Genomic DNA, 23,394 nt, shown 5'->3' on the forward strand with positions numbered 1-23,394 from the left:
AGAGAGAGAGCGAGAACGAGAGCGTAGCTGCATGTGAGACAGAGGGGGAGGTGAACACAAGGAGGACCTGAAAAGGGGCTGTACAAACTAGCCATCACATACACACCGAAGCACTTGGGACTACAGGTGAGTCTACTATCAGCTCCAGAGCTTTCATTGAGTTTCTCCAGGCAATGAAGAGCTTTATCACCTGTTGAATCGCAGACTACATCCTTGAAGAATCTGCTTCATGAGGTAGCCAGCTGCAACAAGGAGGAATGTTTCTGAAGTCGATCTTTCTAAATATTTGGGTTGAATTAATTGAGGAAGTTAACTTCTTTCTCCTCCTGATCGAGGGATAATTTCACTGGCAATAGGCTTCATGTGTTCTCTGTTTGGCTGTCTTTTGTCCTGCCTGCGTGTGGTTCTTATGATGATAAATTTGAGCACTGTGCTGTAACAGTAGAACGAATATCCGGTGCTGGAGTTTCTTAGCGACAGTAATGACTTATACATTAGGCAGGGGTTCTGTTTAGCGGAGACTTCGTGCTGAGCATCTGTCACTGACCTTTATCTGATCTGAACTTTTATTTGCTGTCATAATTTGCTGGACTTATTAAGTAGCAGCTTTTAAATGGTACTAAAGTTTTATCAGCTATTTGGATCTGCTAGAAGAGTTTAGTGCTAGGTTTATTATTTTGTCAGAGTACAAAAGGGCTTTCTTTTTATGCGTTTATGGATCTTTAATGAGGTTCATATGTCATTAAAATGAAATTGAAACACTTATACAATATTTACAGTTTATTGCAGAGTACTTGTCTTCTTAGTGATTCTCTGCAGACTTTGCTATTGAACGCAATGCACATCCCAATGAGAGCCTGCACATCTTATAATTTCAATGATAAGTCATTTTTCTCTATAATTTATATATGTGGCTGCTATATACTTAGTACCCTTATAAAGCAGGCACCATGTCTCTGAGCCTCATTGAAGTTTATAACTAATGGTGTTTTTGCTGTCTGTCATCAACCTGTGCAAGCCAAGGCATGCTTGTTATCTGCTGAGAATTACTCTCAAAGAATGCCAAATGTAGAGTGCAACCCCCAAATTATTTTTCAGGCCACTTACAGGTGCTTCAATAGGCCTTTGTGCGAAAAAAGCCGAGTTGAAGAGCAGGTCTCTGCATTGTAGTGTGGCGTACGGTTGAAGGATCCGGCCCTGGAGGGCTGTAATGGATCTTAGAGATTAGAGAGACCTGTCGGGCCCGGGAGGTTTATCAAAACGCTGTGTCAGACACCATTACGTACACTATTATTGCTCATATTATGCACTGTAACGGATACAGCCCAAAACACACACAAATCTCCCAGTACCTGTATCCGGTTCCTCAGAACTGATAACGCATGGAATGTGTTGGGTAGAGCTCAATATGGTTCATTAAAATGGTGTATGATAACAAGAATGTCCTCATTGGATTGGAATGTGTCATGAATCAAATGATGGTAAATCGTTAAGAGATATATGAGGGAGCCGTACAGGTAGGATGGCAAGTCAGTGTTGTAATGTAAATACCTGGAAAGTGAAATCAGATATGATAAGCCTACTTTGACACTTTAAGACAGATTAAGATTTATCATTATGCTGACTTTTTCCCCTGCAAATCCTTGAGATTTAGCCTGAAGTTCAAAGGCTCTGATGCATAAGCTTTCAACTTTCTGTCAACCAGCTTTCAGCCTTCAAAGTGATTTGGTGAGTAAAAGAAATAGCTGATTCCTTATTAGCTGGTAAGTTTATAAGGAACCGTAATGGATTAAATTAAATGTTAAGAATGATAGTCTGAGTTTCCCTGATGTAAGTGACATTTTTAATGTTTTTGAAAGAAATCTTTTATTCTCACCAAGGCTGCATTTAAAGGGGTCATATAATGCCAATTTTACAAGATGTAAAATAAGTCTCTGATGTCCCCAGAGTGTGCAAGCTCAAAATACCCCACAGATAATTTTTTATAGCATGTTAAATTTGTCACTTTTTGAGGGTGAGCAAAAACGCTCCGTTTTTTTGTGTGTCCCTTTAAATGCAAATGAGCTGCTGCTCCCAATAAGGGAGCGGAGTTTCAAGAGCTTGTGTTAGCAGCACCGATTTCCTCACGCAGACTCACTGAAAATGTCAGAAACTGTTCAGCCTTTTATGTTCAAACCGGAGTTGGACAATGATGGAGAGACTCAAGAAGAAGTGACATGTAGAATGCAACATGACGTTTTTGAATGGTTAGATGATGAATTTATGTAGCTGATGTTGAGTTAACTATCTTAAAGTCATTGATTAAGATATTCTGTCATGATAATCTATAAATCACTCTTGTGGGAACTGTTGTAAGATCCTACAGAGCCAGAGAATATATGCTGCATGAAGACAGAACAGGTATAGTTTAGTTTAATTATGGTTATAACTTATGTTGTCATCTTGCTTTTATGACATGCTATTGCATTTGTGTTATGTACTGTATTGCAATAACATGGCCTCACCCCTTTGTTGCGTATTCTTGGGGGCAGGGTTTATGTAAATATTAAGGTTAGTGATGTCACTAACCCGGGAAGAAGCTCGTTGTAGTCCCTACCAGCCGTTTGTTGTAGTCCTTAAACAGGGAATTCTTTAAAAAAAAAATATCTCGCTTTGCTTTGAGCGTCGTAACTTTGCAGATGTTGTTTATGCTCAAAAAGCAACATTACACACTAACTAAAGTTAAAAAAGTGAAATCATAATCAACCGCCCCTTTAATTGATCAAAAACACAGTAATACATTAATATTGGAAAAATTATTAAAATTTTATTCTATTTTAATACATTTTAAAATGTAATTTATTCCTGTGGTGCAAAGCTGAATTTTCAGCATAATTACTCCAGTCTTCAGTGTAACATGATCCTTCAGAAATCATTCTCATATGCTGATTTGGTTCTAAAGAAACATTTCTTATTGTTAGCAATGTTCAAAGCAGTTGTGATGCTTAATATTTCTGTGGAAACTATGACTAATGATTTTTCCAGGATCCATGATTGAATAGAAAGTTCAAAAGAACATCATTTATTTGAAACAGAAATCCTTGTAACAACTCTTTTTACTGTCACTTTTGATCAATTCAATGCGCCCTTGCTAAATTAAAGTATTATAAAAGTAACATAAAAAGAAAATGTTACTGACCCCAACAATTTGAATGGTAGTGTGTGTATATATATATTATACTTTAGCTAAATAGTTAAATGGCTATGAATTAAGATCTGTAAGTATTCTCTTTTTTATCTGCCAGTGTGGCAAAAATGTATTAGCCTGTCTGTATCGGTATTTGTACCTATATTCAGTATGTACAGCTTTAGTTTCTATAATGTATAACATTAGTATCTACCATCAAAGGATAAAGTGTCGTCAGAGGTCACATTACTCAATGTAATGCATTACAAAACACAACAACTGTTCCGTCCAAAGCAGAGAAAGGCAGAGAGTTTGTGAGAGGCTTTTGTGGGCGAGAGTGTTTGTTTTGAGTTGTCTTTATTTGAGGAGGATGGAAGGGAGGGCCTGAACAGTGGGTGTCTTCTTGTGGCCACTTTAAGCTGCCTGTTGGAGTGGGCGTGACATAAACTCCCAAACATAAACGTACAGGGGTCAATCTAATCACTGCAAGACTGCTCATTTGTCATAGGTGTTATTAGTTCAAACAGTGTTTGAAAGGTGGTGATGAAGACTAATGGGGTCTTATTACCTCAAGTGACCCTTGGCCTTGTTGTAGCCTACAGGATGTGAGAGAGACAACACTCAGCTGACAGGGTGATTCACTTCTATTGAGACTAGACTGTGCTATTTGTACAATTGCCAATTAACACACTGTCCTGTTTCAGCATGCAACTTCATTACAAGTCATCCGAGAGAATGCATAGAATCACATTGGAGTCAAAGCCTTTCCTAATAACAGAAAATTCCTTAAAGGGTTAGTTCACACAAAAATGAAAATCATGTCATTTATTACTCACCCTCATGTCGTTCTACACCGAAAGGCCTTCATTCATCTTCGGAAGACAAATTAAGATATTTGGATTAAATCCGATGTCTCAGTGAGGCCTGCATTCAAAGCAATGACATTTCCTCTCTCAAGATCCATAAAGGTACTAAAAACATATTTAAAACAGTTCATGTGAGTTCAGTGGTTCTTCCTTAATATTATAAAGCGACGAGAATACTTTTTGTGCGCCAAAAAAACAAAATAACAACTTTTCAACAATATAGTGATGGGCCGATTTCAAAACACTGCTTCGGAGCTTTACGAATCGAATCAGTGATACGGATCTCCTATCAAACAGCTAAACTGCTGAAATCACGTGACATCGGCGCTCCGAGTCACTGATTCGATTCGTAAAGCTCCGAAGCAGTGTTTTGAAATCGGCCCATTACTATATTGTTAAAAAGTCATTATTTTGTTTTTTTGGCGCACAAAAAGTATTCTCGTCGCTTTGTAACATTAAGGTAGAACCACTGAACTCACATTAACTGTTTTAAATGTTTTTAGTACCTTTATGGATCTTGAGAGAGGAAATGTCATTGCTGTGAATGCAGGCCTCACTGAGACATCGGATTTAATCAAAATATCATAATTTTAGCTCCGAAGATGGATGAAGGCCTTATGGGTGTAGAACGACATGAGGGTAAGTAATAAATGACATGATTTTCATTTTTGGGTGAACTAACCCTTTAAATGACGAAACCGACAGCTGTGACATTGCAAATGGCTTCATGAAACCAAATGATAATATAAAGGGACTCCATCCTTAGATCTTCATAATCAAAAAGTTACAGGAATAGTTATAAATAAATAAAATTCTGTCATCATTTATGTCGTTCCAAACCTGTATGACTTACTTTTTTCTCTCAAGTATGTTGGTAACCAAACAGTTTTGACTTGAACTAAAACACATCTAAATAGTGTTAAACATCTTAGAATCCAACAATAAATTATTATTTTTTTAAAAGTCCATAGCCACATTAACCAAATATTTGAAGGGGTATTATAATTTTATAAATAAATATTCAAATTGGAAATCTATGGCTCTTTCTCCTTTCTCCAGATTTCATGTTTCCAGCTTCGAAGAATATTGACCTTCCTTCCTCAACAGGCCATTTTCTAAAGCAAAAACTCCTAATTGGGCAACACTTTTTCTTTTCATTATCCTGTCTCCTTGATATTAGTCAGGAAGAAAATGGGATATGCATTGTTTCAACTTCACATGTAGGAAATGCAGTTCATTCCACCCACTGATTTGACAATGGGTGGGGTGTCATTTTCACGAATGATATCAAGTCCAGAGAAAAAATACCCCTCCTTCATTCATTTGGAGTTTTTCCTTTATGATGTTTTTCACCTCAACTAGTTCTAATTAAAAATGCTTTACAAGATTTTTAATGTGGTAGGATATCTGGTTTCTTTATTTTTATGCATGTATCATAGTAAACGTGAACTCATAGTTTGCATCTTATATGTTTCAGGAAATCGCAGTTGAGAGGAAGGTCACTGACTCTTTGTATCCTGGCAGCAGAGAAGGTTCATCCAGTGGCCATTCATTTCTATGACACAACTAGAGGTTAAGACATTAAGCCCTGTCTGGATATACCATATACTTGCTCGAGGAGTCTCTTTGGACCTAATCTGAAACAAGCAAATAAACTATATGTCAGCTCTGATGGTGGGTTAGAGATCATATCACTCGGCTTAACTACAGAAACCATCTGTTTAGAATACAAACATATGGATTGAGCCTTGCTTCAAAGTTTAGCGATTACAATAGCTGCAGTCAGAACGTTTGGACGACCTTTCAGCTGAATGTGTTTTTTCATGTGCTAATGAAACGACAGGAAAGCACCAAGCGCTGCCCTTCATCTTGACATTGTTGAAACGTTTTAAAAGCAGGGGCTACGCGTGCCTTTAAAGAAACAGTCTCTCTCGGAAGGATTGCGATAAACTCGAGGGGCATGTTTTGGTGACTGACTCAAAAAGAAAGACAAATATCTGGATAAGAGATCGAAAACAGACGCAAATAGAACAGCGGATAATCTTTGCTCTAGTTGCAAAAGAGCATATCCAAGTTGTGAAATTTTCTTGGTACTTTTCCATGGGAACTGGTCCAGCGTGCATTGAGAAGTACCTCCAGGGAGGTCTTGTTAGAGTTTGACTAATATTGTGTGGATTGAAAGCAAAAGTGCATTTCTCAGCTCATCTCTGGGCGGTAGCAGGTCTACTCCAAAGGATTACCGTGAAGAAAACGTCCAGCAAAATGTAGAGCTTTGACTTTGATCCTGCTTTTGATCCTTGTTTCTTCACAATTCGGGAAGCATAAAACATCCAGGGGAACCCGAAACCACCTTTTTTCCAAGCCAAACTTACGCCCCAGCTGAGAAAAAGAAAGCTTTTTTCACACCCAGGCAAGTGTGCCGGTTAAAAGGGGGCTAAGCAAAAGAAGAGTCTCTTACACGAGGACGGAGCGACGCAGCCGGGATGGAGTGCAAGCATGTGCCTGCAAGAAGAGGGGACAGCTGGGGTGGGCCTACTACTACAACATCCTCCACCCTCGACAAGACCGGAGCAAAGACGTCCCTGGAGAGGCACAGTACTAACATCCTGGAGAAAGATGACCACTGTGGGGTCAAAACAAAGCCAGGCTTGACGTCTTGCCAGATGGAGCGGAAAACAAGTAAATATTTTCTTCTTGTGTACAACTTTGAATCTAAAGAACAGGATATATTATAGTATACTTGTATCACTTTAGTGTTAAATATGTAAGGAATAATATACAAAAAATAGACCCAGGCAGGGTGATCATGGACCCGACGTCGCTGCTTACTAAATAAATAAATGAATGCACATGAAATATTGAGTATAAATTATTATATCAGGGTTTCCAAAACTGAGATTCGTGAGTTGATGAAAAGCTAATAATTAAATCATAAAAGTAAAACAAATAAAATCAATTAAATGAAAGCAATTCATATAAAACACTATTTTATTTGTTTACCTGAATATCATGTGACCATAACCAACATCAGAGAACCGTGAACAAGTGAATGTGTTGTTAAAGGGCTAGTTCACCCAAAAATTCTCACCCTCATGTCGTTCTACACCCGTAAGACCTTCGTTCATCTTCAGAACACAAATTAAGATATTTTTGATGAAATCAGAGAGGTATATGACTCGTCCATAGACAGCAATTTAATTCCAGAAAGGTACTAAAGACATCATTAAGCAGTGGTTCAACCTTAATTTTATGAAGCGACGAGAATACTTTTTGCGTACATACAATTTTTTTTTGTTCAGCGCTTCCAGGTTCTACATCAGAACGCGAGCTCAGTATTGGCCGACGCTGTTCACGTGAGCAGCACGACGCATTCGTGTGACGCAGGAGCCGGCCAATAACGAGTCGCGTTCAGACGTAGAACATAAACAATGTATGAGAATGACACAGAAGAGAAGATATTGTTGAATAAATTTGTTATTTTTGTTTTGTTTTTGCGCACAAAAAGTATTCTCATCTAGGGCTGCATGATTTATCGCATGATACGAAAAATAACATTGAACTTGAACGCGATTATCACTTAAACGGGATTCTTAGTGCGATTATGAAATCGCAAAGGCTATGATTTTTTTTTTTTTTTATACGCAGCTTGTCAGTGAAGTATGGCTCCAAATGCTAATCCATCTGAAAGCACTGCAAATTTTAATCGCTTACAGTGTACATTTGATAAAGCAACACTCGTCAAACGTCTTTTCAGACATGAGAAGTATTTATTAACATCTTGTCCAACAAAAGACAACATTTAATAACATGTTTTACCCCAAACTCACTTCATAACGACAGTTGAACATCCTTCTGTGACATGATGTGGCTTCTTACACAGAATGTGTGTTTATTAGTCATGTTTAATTAATCAAAGTGTTTCAATCTTCTGTTTATTTAGCTACAGCGATATCATGCGTGTTATCTTCTTCTGTGGCAGGGCATATTTTGAGTTTCTGCGCAAGAGTGCCCTCTGGCTTTTAGATGGAGAAACATTTACTACTGATCACAGAGCCGTAAAGCTCTGACAAGCTGCGCATTAAATAATCGCAGCCTTTGCCAAATCATGTGCGATTTTATCGCGATAAATCGTGCAACCCTATTCTCGTCGCTTCATAACATTAAGGTTGAACCACTGCAGTCACGTTGACTGTTTTAACGATGTCTTTAGGACCTTTCTGGACCTTGAAAGTGTTGATTATATTGCTGTCTATGGACGAGTCATATACCTCTCGGAATTCATCAAAAATATCTTAATTTGTGAAGTTGAACGAAGGTCTTACAGGTGTGGAACGACATGAGGGTGAGTAATTAATGACAGAATTTTCATTTCTGGGTGAACTAACCCTTTAAATTATTGAAATATTAACTTAGAATCTAATGGGGACTTCAAGTAAATATTTTAAGTTTATACTATTATATTTTAAGTTTATTCTATTATATGATTTTTTAAGACAATAAAATAAAGTGCAATGACAGACATGAAATTAAGCTATGTAGGAAATTGGTTGTCTGGGACAATGATAAATTTTACACTTCAGTGTCATTTTACAGTAAAAACAGACTGCAGAATGTTGTGATTAACCAATCAGAATCAAGTGTTCCATAGTCACATAATCACATAATCATATATATATATATATATATATATATATATATTTTTTTTTTTTAAAGTGAGTCAAGACAAAAAGTTGATTGGTTGACAGGCCCTACAGTCAGAGAGACAAACACTGTCAGATAGATAGACGCAACATGCTGCTATCCAACTGTTTAGACATCAGCTCTTACTAAACCCTCAATGACACATTTGTTTCCTCACAGAAACAGATGAGCCGTACAGTAATAGCTCTTCAGTTCATACCCACTGACCATAATGCTCAAGCTGTGGTAGTATTATCTGGAAAGAATGTGTAATAAGGTTTGCAGATGACCAGGCACCCACTGCATATAGGCGGCAGTTCACACCAGTGACTGTGCGACAGAGGGGTTTTACAGCTCCTCTGATGAGAATTCAAACCCATTTCAGACAGTCCAAAACTGTTTTTTCAGAATTCAAGAGGTTGCTCTGATGTTGTTACAGCTTTGGAGCGTGTAAAATAGAGGGAGGGGAGGATGTGGAGAGGCTGGGATGGAACAGCTAATTCCGTCACTTTATATTGGTTTCATACTGTTCCTAGGAAGAAATGCTGAAGTAAATGTCAGCATTTTCTTCTCTCTTTTTCTTTCCTTTTCTCTCTCTCTCTCTCCTTGTATGGGACTGGTGTCTCCACACAGCATCATGATTTGATGCAGAATGCTATCCTTGTTATTCTTGCATCTCCAGATGCTGATAGCATGAAATTGGAAAATGATACAGTGTGGTTTAAAAGTCTGAGAGCACATACGTTTACATTGTAGAACAAAACATCAAAGTAAGTCAAGTTATGTTTAAATGATTAGTTCACTTTCAAATGAAAATTACCCCAAGCTTTACTCTCCCTCAAGCCATCCTAGGTGTATATGACTTTCTTCTTTCTGATGAACACAGTCGGAGAAATATTAATAAATATCCTGACGCATTCGAGCTTTATAATGGCAGTAAGCGTTACCAAACGAGTTTGAGCTGAAGAAAGTGTCTCCATCCACATCCATCCATCATAAATATATTCCACACGGCTCGGGGGGGTTAATGAAGGCCTTCTGAAGCAAAACGATGCGTTTTTGTAAAAAAAAATATCCATATTTAACAAGTTATGAAGTAAAATATCTAACTTCCGCCAGACCGCCTCCGTATTCAAGTTACGAAGAAAGTGTAAACTGGCGTCATGTCAGTTACACTTTTTTCCGTAAGGTGAATAGGGAAGGCGTAGGACGTAGCGTAAGCTTTTGAACTGCTAGAGTTTTACACTTTTGTTGCAAGTAGAATGTTGTGTTTTCCTCATTGCATAACTTATATTTCACAGGGATATTCTCCATCTGTAAATATTAGAAAGTTATGCAAATATTTCGTGCCAAATGCGAGCCAAACCGTTAAAGTGCAATAGAAAGGAGCGCAATAATTCTATATAAAATATACATTTTGCTAAAATATTTGCTGTTAGACATTAAATATGCCATATGTAGAATTGGATTTTTATCCAAATAAGAAAAGTAGAAAATACAGAGATATATAGGCCTACTGTATATCGCCATTCAGCCCAAAAAATACTGAGATATGATTTTTTTTGTCTACATTGGCCAGCCCTATAGCCCTACATGAGAGTAAGAAAGAGTCTACCAATACAGGTTTTTATGGACATTGAGGTGTAATAGCACATTCATGGTTTTTAAGTTCTTAAACAGCTCCAATCTCATCACTCCACACTCACATTTCCCAGAGAAAAACTGTTATTTTATCCCATCCTCCAACTGGACAATTACATCCAACAGGGGAATCTGACCTTTGATATACAACCCCAGGCCGGCCAGGTCCCCAAATCCTCAAGCTGTGAGGGAGTTTCCCTCATCTGTCTGAACTGAGAGCCCATATATCACTGGCAGCTCAGTGCCAAATAAATGGGAACATTCTTTCTTTCCTTCCATTCCTACCATTAGTTTTTAGGCTAGAGGAAGTCTTTTTCTTCATGTTAATAATAAGTTCAGCAAGAGCACTATGAGTCAGGTAGGATGGTTCAACTAAGCAAGCAAACCTCTGCGGTCTAAACTGAACTCCACCCTTGAGGCTCAGGTGTCCATCCAACGAAGCGAGCATGTTCACCGAACGACTCTCTCCCCTGAAACCCAATCCTCTCAAAGAGCTGACACATTGATTCTATGCATGACATTGATGAAATGTGGCCACTTAATTTGGAGTGGGACAGAATGTGCAAACTTACAGATTCTGTACATGATTATTTAGGTACATCCAAGGCCGTAGCAGTCATAATTTGTAAAATTCAGTGCTCATGTCACTTTGTAGGAACGCTTTTAAATTGTTCCTACATCCACAATCTCTGGTAATGGAAAGGTACCAGTGGTTCACCCCCAAAATGAACATTTTGTCATCATTTACTAACTCTAATGTATTTTGAAACCCACATGATTTTCTTTCTTCTGTAGAAAACAAATGGATTTGGCAAAAAGTCAGGGAATGACAGCCTCAGTCACCATTCACTTTCATTGCATATTTTTCCCATTCAATAAAAGTGAATGGTGACTGAGACTTTCATTCTGCTTCTGCTTTGGTTTTCCACACAAGAAAGAAATGGGTTTCAATAACTTGAGGTTTTGGAACAACATAAGGCTGAGTAAACGATGACAGAATTTTCATTTTTATGTAACTATATATGCCTTTAAATTATATAGGTATATAGGCTATATATATATAGGCTATATGTTTTTTTTTTAAATTACATAATGGGGTCCCATTTGAGAGAGTTGAACTATGTTTAAAAACAACCTACAAAAACACTGCTAGAGAAAATATTGTTCTAATTGAATTTTTTGACTCAAAACCTCAGCGTTTCTGACTAGCTCTTGTGACAACTTCCCCGCGCGACAACTAGCCCCGCTCTCCAGCTCTATTCTGTATCCCGGTTCTTCGCTGTTGAATTTGGAGTGTACAAATCCAAAAAGCAGAGGAAGCAAAGTCATCCAGGAACGTCACACAGCATAGCCATCCTTAAAAAAGCAAAAGTGAAGCGCAAACCTCGTCCAGTGCCCCAGCCCTGCCCGCCTCGATGCGCATTTGGAGCTCGCGAGAGATCATCACTCGCAACGACACGAAATCCGATCCAGCCTCGCGCTGCTAAAGGGGGAGTGGAGGAAACACATGAAGTTAAATTAGAAAAGCTCGCGGAGCAGCAACAAAAGAGACTGTATTCAGAGTTAATTAAGGTAAGAGAAGTTTAGTTTGACCCGATATATTTCTTTAAGTTTAAAAGCTTTATTTGCGTAAAAAAGACTTAGATTGGTGAAAGGAATGCGCTGAAGTCATGACAAATAAGTTTTGAGGTTTGATTACATATCATCCAAATTATATTATGAGACGCTTCTTCATTAAAGTGGTGACAGGAGAGCAGTATTTTGCAATGAATTCATGCTGTTTTAAAAGAAGAAAAAAATGATTGGTTGCTTTGGGTTGTCTTTAGGCATAGACAAAGTTTATATAAGTGTTTAAATAAAGAGAAGAACAAAGTTTTGAACTTAAAGTGACAGCTTGCTCTGTGGATATGTCAGGCATATTGTATTTTATATTTAACAGTTATTCTTGGTTGTACATTTATTTTGTAACTTAAAATGTGCTTCATGTGGTAACATCTAAATTAACAATTTTCATACTTTAAAAAAAATCAGACTGGATACTTACAACAACAACATTCTCACTTTAATTGTTATTATTTTGCGCACATTACCACATTTTTAGTGTTTGTTAATTAAAATGCAGAAAGCAGTCAGTAAGTCACAGTAAATCATAACTGAATAAATTAGTTTGAATTCTGGTCTGACTCTCTTTTAAAAGAATAAGAAACAAGTAAAAACTGTGCATCAGGTAATTTTATGATTTTCTTATGTTTAAAGAAATTCTTCAAAGTAGTTGGGTTGACTGGGAAAACATGCAAATGAAAAGAGTAAAGTTGCATGTGTTTATTGCTGATTATTGGATTTTGCTCCAGGTTTTTAAGTAGTAAATTATTTTAGATACCATAAAGATGAATATCTGTAAAGAAAAATGGAAAGCTTTTTATCACAGTGTGCTAGAGGTTGTGTTGCATGGCCTGATTAAATTAAGAGGTGTTTTTGCTGGTGGAATGAAAGGCAGATGCACATTATTCATGCTCTATTATAATTTTATTTCATGTGCTATGAAAACTCCTTTGAGTCTGGCATACTTGCACATAAAAACAAATGGGATAGATTTAGAACTCTTGCTTTTTTACTACCCTTTTTTTTTAAACTCAGACTGTGGCTCGGGCAAGACAAAGACCTACCTGCTTGGACTGAGAAAAAAACACAACATTGTTTGCAAGTTTTGCTGCCAAGTCTGAGGTTGAGGATGAAAGCTGAAAACTACCTCAGGGAAACCTTGAGTGGTTAATTATTTCAAAGGTCTATTAGGGAAACAGATTGTGTTTATGTTGCACAGGTTAACCACGCTTATATTAAGTGAGTGAAGCTGTTCTGCCAATGATGTAATTGTTAACAGTCTTTCTCAGGATGTGATGTGCTGGTATAAGATGTTGAGAGTTTGTGTTTTAAAAGTTCTGTTCCTTTCCCTAGGCGCTCGTTCTTTTGTAGGCAGGATCTGCAAGCACGCTTGTTTATTTACTAAAACTTTGATGCCACAGTATATCACTGCAGGTCAAAGTTCAAGCATTTAAATGTAGACATTGTCTTGTAAGTGATGATGGAAATGCATGAACCTGTCAGGATGTCAGCATATAAACCAAAGACTTAGAGAGATTCCTCAAGGCATGCTGCAGTCTCAAGCGGGGAATTTTCTCGGCAGTTGAGGAATGCTAAGGGAGGGACTAGAGCCCATGGTGAAGGAAATACTTTCTGCAGTTCGGAATGAGGTTTTTTAGCCCAGTCAATAAACCTTTGCCATTTTCAACAAATAGATGACTGTTTTAACATCCATCTTTGCCAAACTATGGGTAGAACTGCAAATATCAGCATTACGATTTATTTACAGGAGGTTCTTAGAACTATAAATGTGTGAAAACGTTATGTGGTCTACAAATGTTTGCCTGCAGGCATCGTGAATCACAGCAAACTGTGAAAAAAATAATTTTGAACAAAATTCCTTGAACTTTATATGTCAGCGTTTCTTTTATAGGTCTGCCTGCAAAAATGACTACAAACTAATATGATTCATCTTTTTAGTAGGGTGACTCATGGAAACTAGAATTACTTGAAAGACATATAATACGCTTGACTTTTAGGATAATTATACTCCCATTTGAGCACATTGCTACTATAATTGAAACTTATACAGCACCCAAATGATTGTGACAGAAATGATGAGATCATGAAATAAAATATAAAGTAGGTTAATATTTGCCAAAACCTTTCCAGTTGCTCTCTCTAGTAAAACAGGCCTGTGATATTATATGCATCACCCAGTGTTTGTTAGGCTGAAACAATTAAGTGCAATTTAAAATAGCACTTCCATCATAAGACTTGGTGGTGTGTGCTAAATTTTACATTTATAAGCTGAGTTGAGCAACACTCTTGTCTTTGTGAACTGAAAAGCATTGCCATTGCCATAGCTGTGAATATAGTACATAATTTTAATTTTCTTTTGAGTTGATTGTTGTTTTATTCTTCCATTACAGACCTCAGCAGAAGTGCCAGTTTGTCGGAGAAGGAGCTGAAAGAGGCACGTACCAAGAGTCAGATCATTGCTGCTCAGCTCCAGGCCAATTCCAACTCTAAAGGCGTACAACTTTTCAACCGTCGCAGACAGAGAGTGAACGCTTTCACGCTTGTGAGTGTCGGAGGAGGGGGAGAAGAGGCATCTGAGAATGTAATTGATTCATCTACTGAAAGTCCACAGAGGTGGGACAAACAGCACTCGACCGCGGAACAGCACATAGAGTTGAATCACAGGAACCTCAAGACAGGTCTAACGTGGTCGGCTGGCAGAATCCTCAGTACTGGGTGCGACATGGAAGATGCTAGCAAGGTTATGCGGGAGGATGTAGCAGAGGAAAGTGGCCAAGAAAGACACTTTCTACCCGTCAATGAGAAGGATGAAGAGCTCTCAGAAGACCTCACAGAGGATGTGAAGGATGAGATTACTCTTAGAAGTGACAATACCCTTGTTGTTATGAACAGAACTGGTCAGGATGAAGCTGAAGCCAATGAAGCGCACAATAAAGAAATTGTGAATGGATATAGTATGCAGTGCAATGGAAAAGCAGCCAAGACGGTGACTAAACAGCCCACCATTATAAACAGAACAGCTCGGCCATTTTTCTCCCCGACAACAGTAGGATCCTCAGAAACTGCAAGTCCAGGCGTGGACATCCCTCCAGCCCCATCCCATGACACCACAACACACTTTGTACCACAACCTTCAACTTACCCAGTACACGCAAGACCAGTTTTCTCGCCACCACCACCTCCACCTTCATATCCGACTCCTCCTCTCCCTAGCTACTCCAGCCCTCCTCCACCTGATGCAGCCCATACTCCCTCACCCCAACCTTCTTCCTACTACGTCCGCCCATCTGCCCCGAGGCCTACATTTGCTCCTGAACTCTTGAGCGAGAAGAGATCCACAACACCCATCAAAACGGGCATCCTCGATGAGGGTCGGGCTCGCCGAGCAACCCGCAAATCGATGTTCACATTTCAGGAGAAGCCAAAAGTGACTCCGAATCCCGAACTCCTGTCCTTGGTGCAGGGTGCAGATGAAAAGAAGAAACCGAAACCCCAGCCAGATGCGGCGCAGGAGGAGGAGCTGCTGGCTCTCGGGGCTGAAGCCTCAAACTTCCAGGCCAAGGATGAGGACGTTCACGAGGAAGCATTGGTGCCAGAGTGGGCCTCGAGTTTGAAAAGCTCCAGGACGCGTGCCAGGATGGAGCACAAGCCAGAGCAAGCCCTGACTAATGCTTCAGGAAAAGGAGCTGAACTGTTTGCCAAACGCCAATCAAGAATGGAAAGGTATGTCCATGGCAACAAGGAGCTGAGATCTCCCTCTCCTACCATGTCCTTGCCTCCTTCGTGGGTGTATCCATCCAACATGCCCGGTCGAGTAAAGGCCATAGTGAACACCTCCAACATAAGTGCGCAAATTTCAAAGACACTTCAAGCTCAGCAGGCTACTCAGAAAAAGACTGTCCCTGCCAAAACGCCAGTACCCGCTCCGGCTCCACCACCAGAGATACCCTTGGAGAATGGTTGCACTAAAATCGAGATGGAGCTATCCAGACATCAGCCGTACCAGCTCAACTCATCCCTCTTCATCTTCAACCCAACGAAAGATCCCTACAGCACCCTTCCCAGAGCCGCCCCAGCTCCTAAACCTGTCATGACAGCCCACACCTGCTCCAGACAATCATCCCTTCCAATAAGCCCATTGCCATCACCATACAGCCCGTCTGCCGGCTATCGATCAACCCATTGCTTTTCGCCTCCAATGACGCCTCTCAGTTCCATCACAGCAGGCAGTGTCAGTTCCCCAGTGTCTCCTTTAGCTCCAGAACGTGTGGCTTCACCTCGCTCTGGCGTCCAAACTCCACGTCCTACGTTCTCCGCCAAAAAAGCTGGTATCACCCCACAGGTGTGGAAACCATCTTCATTCTTTTAAACCTTTCCATTTCTGCTCTTCTTTTCTTTATGTACTCCTCAGACCAAAGAATAATGGAAGGGAAATACATATCAAACTGACTGGCCACTTAGAAGTAACAAGACAGCAGTTAGGTACAAAAAATAGCTCTACAGGAAACAATAAACGTAGCACTGTTGGTTTCATGCTCAGATCTGTTTTTTTTTTCTTGTTTATTTTTTGAGTTTTGCATGTGGAGGCAATAAATGTCAGGTCTTACACTTACTTTTAAAACTGATTTAAATTGTAATTCATGAACTGGCCACCAGAGGGCTATAAATAGAAACTTACTTGTTTTTTAATCAAAGACATTGTAATTTAGTGCAGCTGTGTGTTTTAGAACTAGAGTTTATTCAGTTTTGTGCTAATGCCAGATATATTTTAGGTACAAAACCAGTGTGTCTTTTTCCAACGCTTGCCTCCAAGTTTTCAGGTTGGAGTTGGCACAGTCTTATAAAGCACTTTAGCAGATGGCGTCTTGCCTTTTATGATCTACGATATACAATTTAATATGACTAGGACGATATGAGGGCCTCTGTACTTCATAGTACGACACCTGTAATGTTCTCTTTCTTAATTAGTTCTGTATGCTTCTCTTTGATTTATAGGTGTAGTTTACAGCTTGCATGCTGTGTGACAGTATGTACTAGGATGTAGTGTGCATACACAGTTATACTGCAGACCTCTGATTTAACAAAGCCATAACTGAGTTTAATGAAGTCAGCTTACTTTATCGCTACACACAGTTTGTGGAATATATTTTTATGCTAGTTTTGTTTTCAAACTGATTTTTTCCCTTCTAGCTTAATCTCTTTCAAATGATTTTGTCTACTCTGTTTCATTAAAACAATAACACTCAGTTTCTGATCTGTCTCTGGTTTTCATACTATATTATCTTCTTCTGTTGACTAATCTGCTGAATTTCCTGTGTGGATTTCTGCTTCTATTTTCAGCATTCCCTATAATCAGTTGTTTCACTTTTGGCAGTATCCATCCCTCTCCTTAGTGATGAGAATCACAGGCCAGCTTTCCCAGACAAAGAGTTGTTTTATCTATACACTTGCAACAACAAAACAAAGATATGTGTATCAGAGCCACCCACCGCATGGTGCTCTGACCCAAAATGAAATTAGAAACTTTTTTTTTTTTTTTTAACTCTGAATATGTGAATATGTATGTGCCCTGCACATTCCTGGCCTGCCCCTAAAAAACGCACATCTGATTCGAAACAGGCCCCTGTGGGCTTGAGCTTTAGGCTAACGGCCTGACCTCTGCCCTTCCTCATGCTTCGAAAAACACATTTGCTGGAGGTGAAAACATATCCAGCAGCCTCAACAGTGCAAATGCATATCTCAGTAAAGGTTAGTGGTCTTGGCAGTGTGTATGCAAGTGATCTGAAGATGGCATGACATCCTGGTGTGCTGGGAAACTACTCAGACATTGGACAAGAATAAACAGCTCAGTGTAATCACAGGATGCATGAGAGGGCCTGATATCGATAACATCGCATCTAAAGTTGCATGCAGTTCAGCAGGAGGGGTTTTAGATGTGTTTCAACGCCGTGTTTACAGGCTAATCTTACCCAAACGTGGGCATGATCCTGGCATGAATTTAGAAAGCTTGAGTTTTTGAAAAAAATAGTATTGTGATATCGTTGGACCCAGAATTGTTCTGTTGTTGTAGTACCTCGAGCATGATGATATCTTTGTTTCTGCGCACTAACATTCCTCTCTATCTACATTCTGATAAACATTGCCATAATAAACGAACCATAACATGTTTTGCAGGGCTCAAATATAAGGATTGTATGCTGGCTCAGTGTGAGTTTTAGGCTAGTTGAGTGAACTGTCACATGTCTTATTAGATCAATGCTATATATATATATATATATTTGATCATGTACGCACATTTTATGTCTTCCACAATTTATGCCTTGTTTTCTGTGACATTTGGTTGAGAATTATGCTTGTCAACTTTTTAACCTTGTCAGCTAAATGAAATTATCTAACATGCTGTCCAGTATTATCTGCTCACTAAAAGTGTGTATGAATTTTATTGGACTTTCCTGTATAATAATGTCTAGCTATTATATATCTAACAAATTTGGTTTGTAAAGAAATTTTGAAATATGATAATTTAAATTTATATGTGTGAAAAATGTATAATAAATAATGTATTTATTTTTAAACATTATAAAATAAATTTAAAATATAAATGTTTATTATCTTTATTTTTGAAATATTTGTATTAAAATGTTAAAATAAATATTAACTTAAATTATAAATTTACATTTTTTAAATGATAAATGTTAATATAAAATTATCATTATGATGATAATTATTAATTGATAAATTACATTTACAGAATATTAGTTTTGAGTCTACTGAAGATTGTTGGCAAAGTGGAAATTTGAACAATGGACAGCAGAAAAATCCTTACTCTTGAGCCCTTTTATTATCATTGTTCAGTGTTTGTGAGTGTATTTAACAATACAGACACTAAATCAAAGTGAAGTCTCGCCTCTAAAACTAATCTTTTCTAATCTTTTATCAGATTAAGGAGGAGATCCCAGAACCAGTTACTAGCCCCGGCTCCACCACCCCAACCTCCAGGACGCCCAACCTGACTCGACGCTTCACCAGCCCTGAGGTGCTTTCCACTGCTGTCTGGGCCCCCAGCAGCCCTCTAGCGACCTCTACATCATCCAGCCCCATCTACAAGCCCACACCAATCTCCCCCTCCCCCCGACCCATCCATAAGCCCGTCGCGACATGCCCTTCCCCAAGCCCTATCCACAAACCCATTGCAACCACTTCATCTCCAGGTACCATCTTCAAGCCGACTGCCACCTCTCCTGTGTCTCCACCCTGGGAAACCAGGTGCCAGTCCCCGGCCACCATCCAGGACACCAAAGCCAACCACCGCATTTTGGCCAAAAACATCATCAATGCCGCCAAGCGGAAAAACAGTCCGTCTCCCGGGGCGCTGAGTGGGCGCAGTCTGCCCATCTCCCCCGTGAACGGCGGGATTGTGTCTTATGAACACAAGCCTGCCAGTCCCTTTCAGCCACGGATGCTGGGGGCTCAGTCGCCCACCCTTACCAGTCCGTCACCCACCCGCATGATCCACTCTCCGGTGCGTTTGTACAACACCCGCTCGCTGACCGACTCCGACGCCTCGGTCGAGTCTGAGGATTCAGGTCTGCGCTCTCCTGGAGTGCGCAGCTACAACACCTGCCCCCGTGGCTGGACCGGCGGTCTGCAGGTGAAGAGGGGAGGCCTGCCTGAAGATCTGTAGGAAGCACTTAAGGATGATTTATACTTCAGCCTGATTTCGTTGCAGACCAAAGTGTCCCTTAAATATTGAATGTAAAAATACAGCATTGTGAATTTGCAGTACATGGCTAAACATCGCCAACAGTACAGTATTGTTGACTGTGTGATGGGATCTATACAAGATAAGAAATACACTATTGTTCAAAAGTTTAGTCACTTTTTTTTTTAAAAGAAATTAATACTTTTATCCAGCAAGGATGCATTAAAATGATCAAAAGTGACAGTAAAGACTTTTATATAGTTACAAAGTTTAAATTAAAAAAATTTTAATTAATTTAAATGCTGTTCTTTTGAACTTTCTATCCATCGGAGAATCCTGAAAAAAATGATCATGGTTTTCACCGATAAAAATAAGAAATGTTTCTTAAGAATCAAATGTTGCTGAAAATTCAGCATTGCCATTAGAGGAATAAATTACATTTTATAATATATTTAAATAGAAAACAATTATTTTTAATTGTAATAATATTTCACAATATTACTGTTTTTACTGTAATTTTAATCAAATATATGCAGCCTTGGTGAGCATAAGAGCTCATTAAAAAAAAAAAATCTTACCAACCCCAAACTTTTGAACAGTAGTGTAGATCACCTAAAATGAAAATTCTGTCATCATTTACTCACCCCACATGTTTACTTAAACTAATATGACTTTCTTTTTATGTAAACACAAAAATGAGGTGTTTAACAGAATATTCACGTTGCTCTTTATCATATGAAAGTGAATGAGACTGATGCTGGAATATGACTACACTGTAAAACCTGATAAGTTATGGTAACTCAAACCATTTGAGGAAACTAATTGCCTTAAACCATTTAAGTTTTGAAAACCAATAAGTATGAGTACTGTAAACTCAATAGTTAAATTCACTTATATTTCAGTGATGGTTTAGTCAATCATTAGAGTAAACTCAACTTAAAGATTTTAAGTTTATTCCACTCATTCAGTCTTAACAACTATATAGCTACTTAAATGGTTTAAGGAAACTGATTGCCTTAAATAGTTTAAGTTAATCAAACTCAAAGTAATAAAGTTACATAAGACTAAGCAAAAACTAACATTGGTACAAAGCAATGATGACAGAACAGGAGTGACTTATGCTATATTCCAAGTCTTCTGAAGCCATCTTACTTACTTTCAGAATTTAAGCTGAAAATGTTCCCTTCTATTTCAGATTAAATCATATTAGATCAATTAAAATTGACTACTTTTATAGTGCCTGTTGTCATTGCTGGAGACTGACAGCATATTCTTGTTTGGTCTATGGAAGAAAGAAAGATTTGATCAGGGTCATATGATTTTGCAACAACATGAGGGTGAATAAATTAGAACAAAATTTTTATTTTTAGAGTGAACCTTTCCTGTAACCTCACATATGCAGCAGTCTGTAATCTAATGAAGGCATTACATGGACTCAGAAAGGTGTACCAAAGAATTTCAATGCTTATTACCAAAGATAAAAAGTAATGTGCAAGACTTTTCAAAGCAGTATTAGTTATTAACCTCGTTAAAAAAAAAAAAAAAAAAAAAAAAATCTGCATAAATATAAAAGGGACTGACCCTTTTGCTTTTTGTACAGTATGTTTTGACAATGTGTGAGAGTATTGGAATGTGACACTATTCATAAGTCCGACTCAAGTCAAACTTGGAAGGAACTGACTGCTTATTGCTTATTGTGTCAGTTTAGATGTAAAGGCAGAACGACACAGCAAGGTTTTTACGGTATGAGTGAGAAGGTAGGGAATTTACTACATTACATATACTATAAATGGAAGATGCTAGTGATTTGAAATCCAATGCGGTTTCCATATTAGTTTAGTGCTGACATACATGACAGAAACAAAATAGGTGGTCTGATGCACAGACAGAAGAGAGGTGAAAATATAAAGCATTAGGAGGTCTGTACAGTGTGATTTCATGTGAAATGTAGGAATAACATGACTGAACTGAATTTCAGTGTTCATTAATGCACCTTGCTTATTAGTTATAATTCAGTTTCCCAAGAGGGCAAAACAGGAGAAGAGAGAATTCTTGCTGAGGTTAACTGGCAGTATATACAGTACAAGTTAATGTTCACATAGAATTTCAGTATATCACATAGAAGGGACTCTGGTTTTAGGGTGACTGAGTACTCTGTTGGTACAGTAAGGAGAGATAGTTGCTTTTTTACACATTTCACACAGATATATTTCATGGGTCACTTGTAAGGTTTATCATATTTTTAAACACCTCTGTCAGATTGTCTACAGCATGCATTACACTCGACTGGTATATTTTTACACTCTGTATACTGTGTAGTAAAAGGTAATTCACACTACTCAATACCAACATTTGTCTTTCATAGTTCTGAAATTACATATTGAAATCTGTCTGAGCTGAATACTAGCACTCAAGGATTAAGTCTCAAGAGTCATGCATGCCAAGTGTACTCATGTTAGCCTGCACTCAAATATTGGATCACAGTGCATGAGAAAATGATTCTCTGCGTTGGTGCATCAGCAGATTTTTGAGAATTTTTGCATTTGGAGATTTCTGATTGACAGGGACATCAGCTGTAAAGTGACTTGGCACCTTTGGTGAGAATAATCTTATCACTTTCAATGCTTTACAGCCCCTGTACTTGCGCTATCTTTCATTTGGATTATGGGAGAAGTTATTCATTATTCAACTTACATATACATTTCCTTTAAGTTTGATATCATGTCTGAATAACCAGCCTCAATATTATCTCTCTCTCTCTGTTCAGTTCTTTTTAAATTAAGTGAATAAAGACAAAAAAATGTCATGTTCTTGGATAAAGGTCTTCATTTCTTGATATCTTTTGATGGTGAAAGCACCAACTATAATTTTTTTTTCAAATTTGAAATTACAAATGCATCCAGTTTTACCCATCTAAGTGTAATTTCCTCAGTATTTTAGGGAGAAAATTATACATTATACAGATACTTTATTATAGTGTGATTATAAAAGAATGTAGATTATATTCTGAACTGGTCCTGATATATGGGACATGAAATATTTTACATAAATGAATGTATATCATCATCATCATAATCATTATTATTTTGCCTCACAATTCAATACAAAAGTCAAAACTTAACAGACAAAACTTGTCGGGCAGTATAGACAAGTTTTTAAAATCATATAGTCTAGTTTGTCTAGTTTGCATTGATATAACAGGATTAATAATAAAAAATCTTTAATCGAATAGTTGGGTCTAATGTTTCTTGAAGAAATCGTCAGCTAAGGCCACAGATGCCTGGTCAATAACGCCACCTACAGGACTAAAATGGTAAATTCTGGTGTCATTCCAGTCACTGCAGAGTGTAAACTCAGGAATCACGATATACGTTCAGAAGAATATATCTAATATTAATTATACGACGAATACAAGTAATTCATTATTAAATTAAATCCTCTAAAATGCAATTGATAAAGACCGCATGTGCTGACATTATACTAGGCTACACTGTGTATTTTAGTATTCAACGATCTTAAGAATTTCCTAAGAAAAACATTTTAAGGCTAAAAAAGAGAATAAACAATAATTAATTTTGTATTATTTCATCAGTTACGTCAACATGGTTCTCAGTGACGTCAAGGAACAGTTTGTTCTTTTGTAAAGTGTTTTCATGATAGTGATAAAAATGTAAAATAAAACGGTCTGTTCTTGAGCTTATATCTGCTCTCGGAGG

The 23,394-nt window shown here is 38.1% G+C and overlaps 1 protein-coding gene across 3 annotated transcripts; it reads left to right on the plus strand.

Moving 5' to 3' along the window:
• Positions 1-22,484, plus strand: LOC127494253 (synaptopodin). Of its 3 annotated transcripts, none has more exons than XM_051859993.1 (4): positions 1-126; positions 5,510-6,711; positions 14,367-16,318; positions 18,917-22,484. In XM_051859993.1, exons 2-4 carry the CDS (start codon positions 6,516-6,518, stop codon positions 19,658-19,660), a joined length of 2,892 nt encoding a protein of 963 aa, XP_051715953.1. In that variant the 5' UTR covers positions 1-126; positions 5,510-6,515; the 3' UTR covers positions 19,661-22,484. The 3 variants fall into 3 exon arrangements, with proteins under 3 accessions (XP_051715953.1, XP_051715954.1, XP_051715955.1); XM_051859994.1 differs by having other exon boundaries at positions 120-234; XM_051859995.1 differs by lacking the exons at positions 1-126; positions 5,510-6,711 and adding an exon at positions 11,584-11,925.
• The last annotated feature ends 910 nt before the right edge of the window (positions 22,485-23,394 follow it).

Source organism: Ctenopharyngodon idella, chromosome 14 (assembly GCF_019924925.1).
Source record: "Ctenopharyngodon idella isolate HZGC_01 chromosome 14, HZGC01, whole genome shotgun sequence".
Classification (NCBI taxonomy): Eukaryota; Metazoa; Chordata; class Actinopteri; order Cypriniformes; family Xenocyprididae; genus Ctenopharyngodon; species Ctenopharyngodon idella.

Coding starts and splice junctions, on each gene's coding strand:
- LOC127494253 (XM_051859993.1), top strand. CDS start 6,516: ATGGAGTGCAAGCATGTGCCTGCAAGAAGAGGGGACAGCTGGGGTGGG. Junction 6,712..14,366: donor CCAGATGGAGCGGAAAACAA/GTAAATATTTTC, acceptor CTTCCATTACAG/ACCTCAGCAGAAGTGCCAGT. Junction 16,319..18,916: donor AAGCTGGTATCACCCCACAG/GTGTGGAAACCA, acceptor ATCTTTTATCAG/ATTAAGGAGGAGATCCCAGA.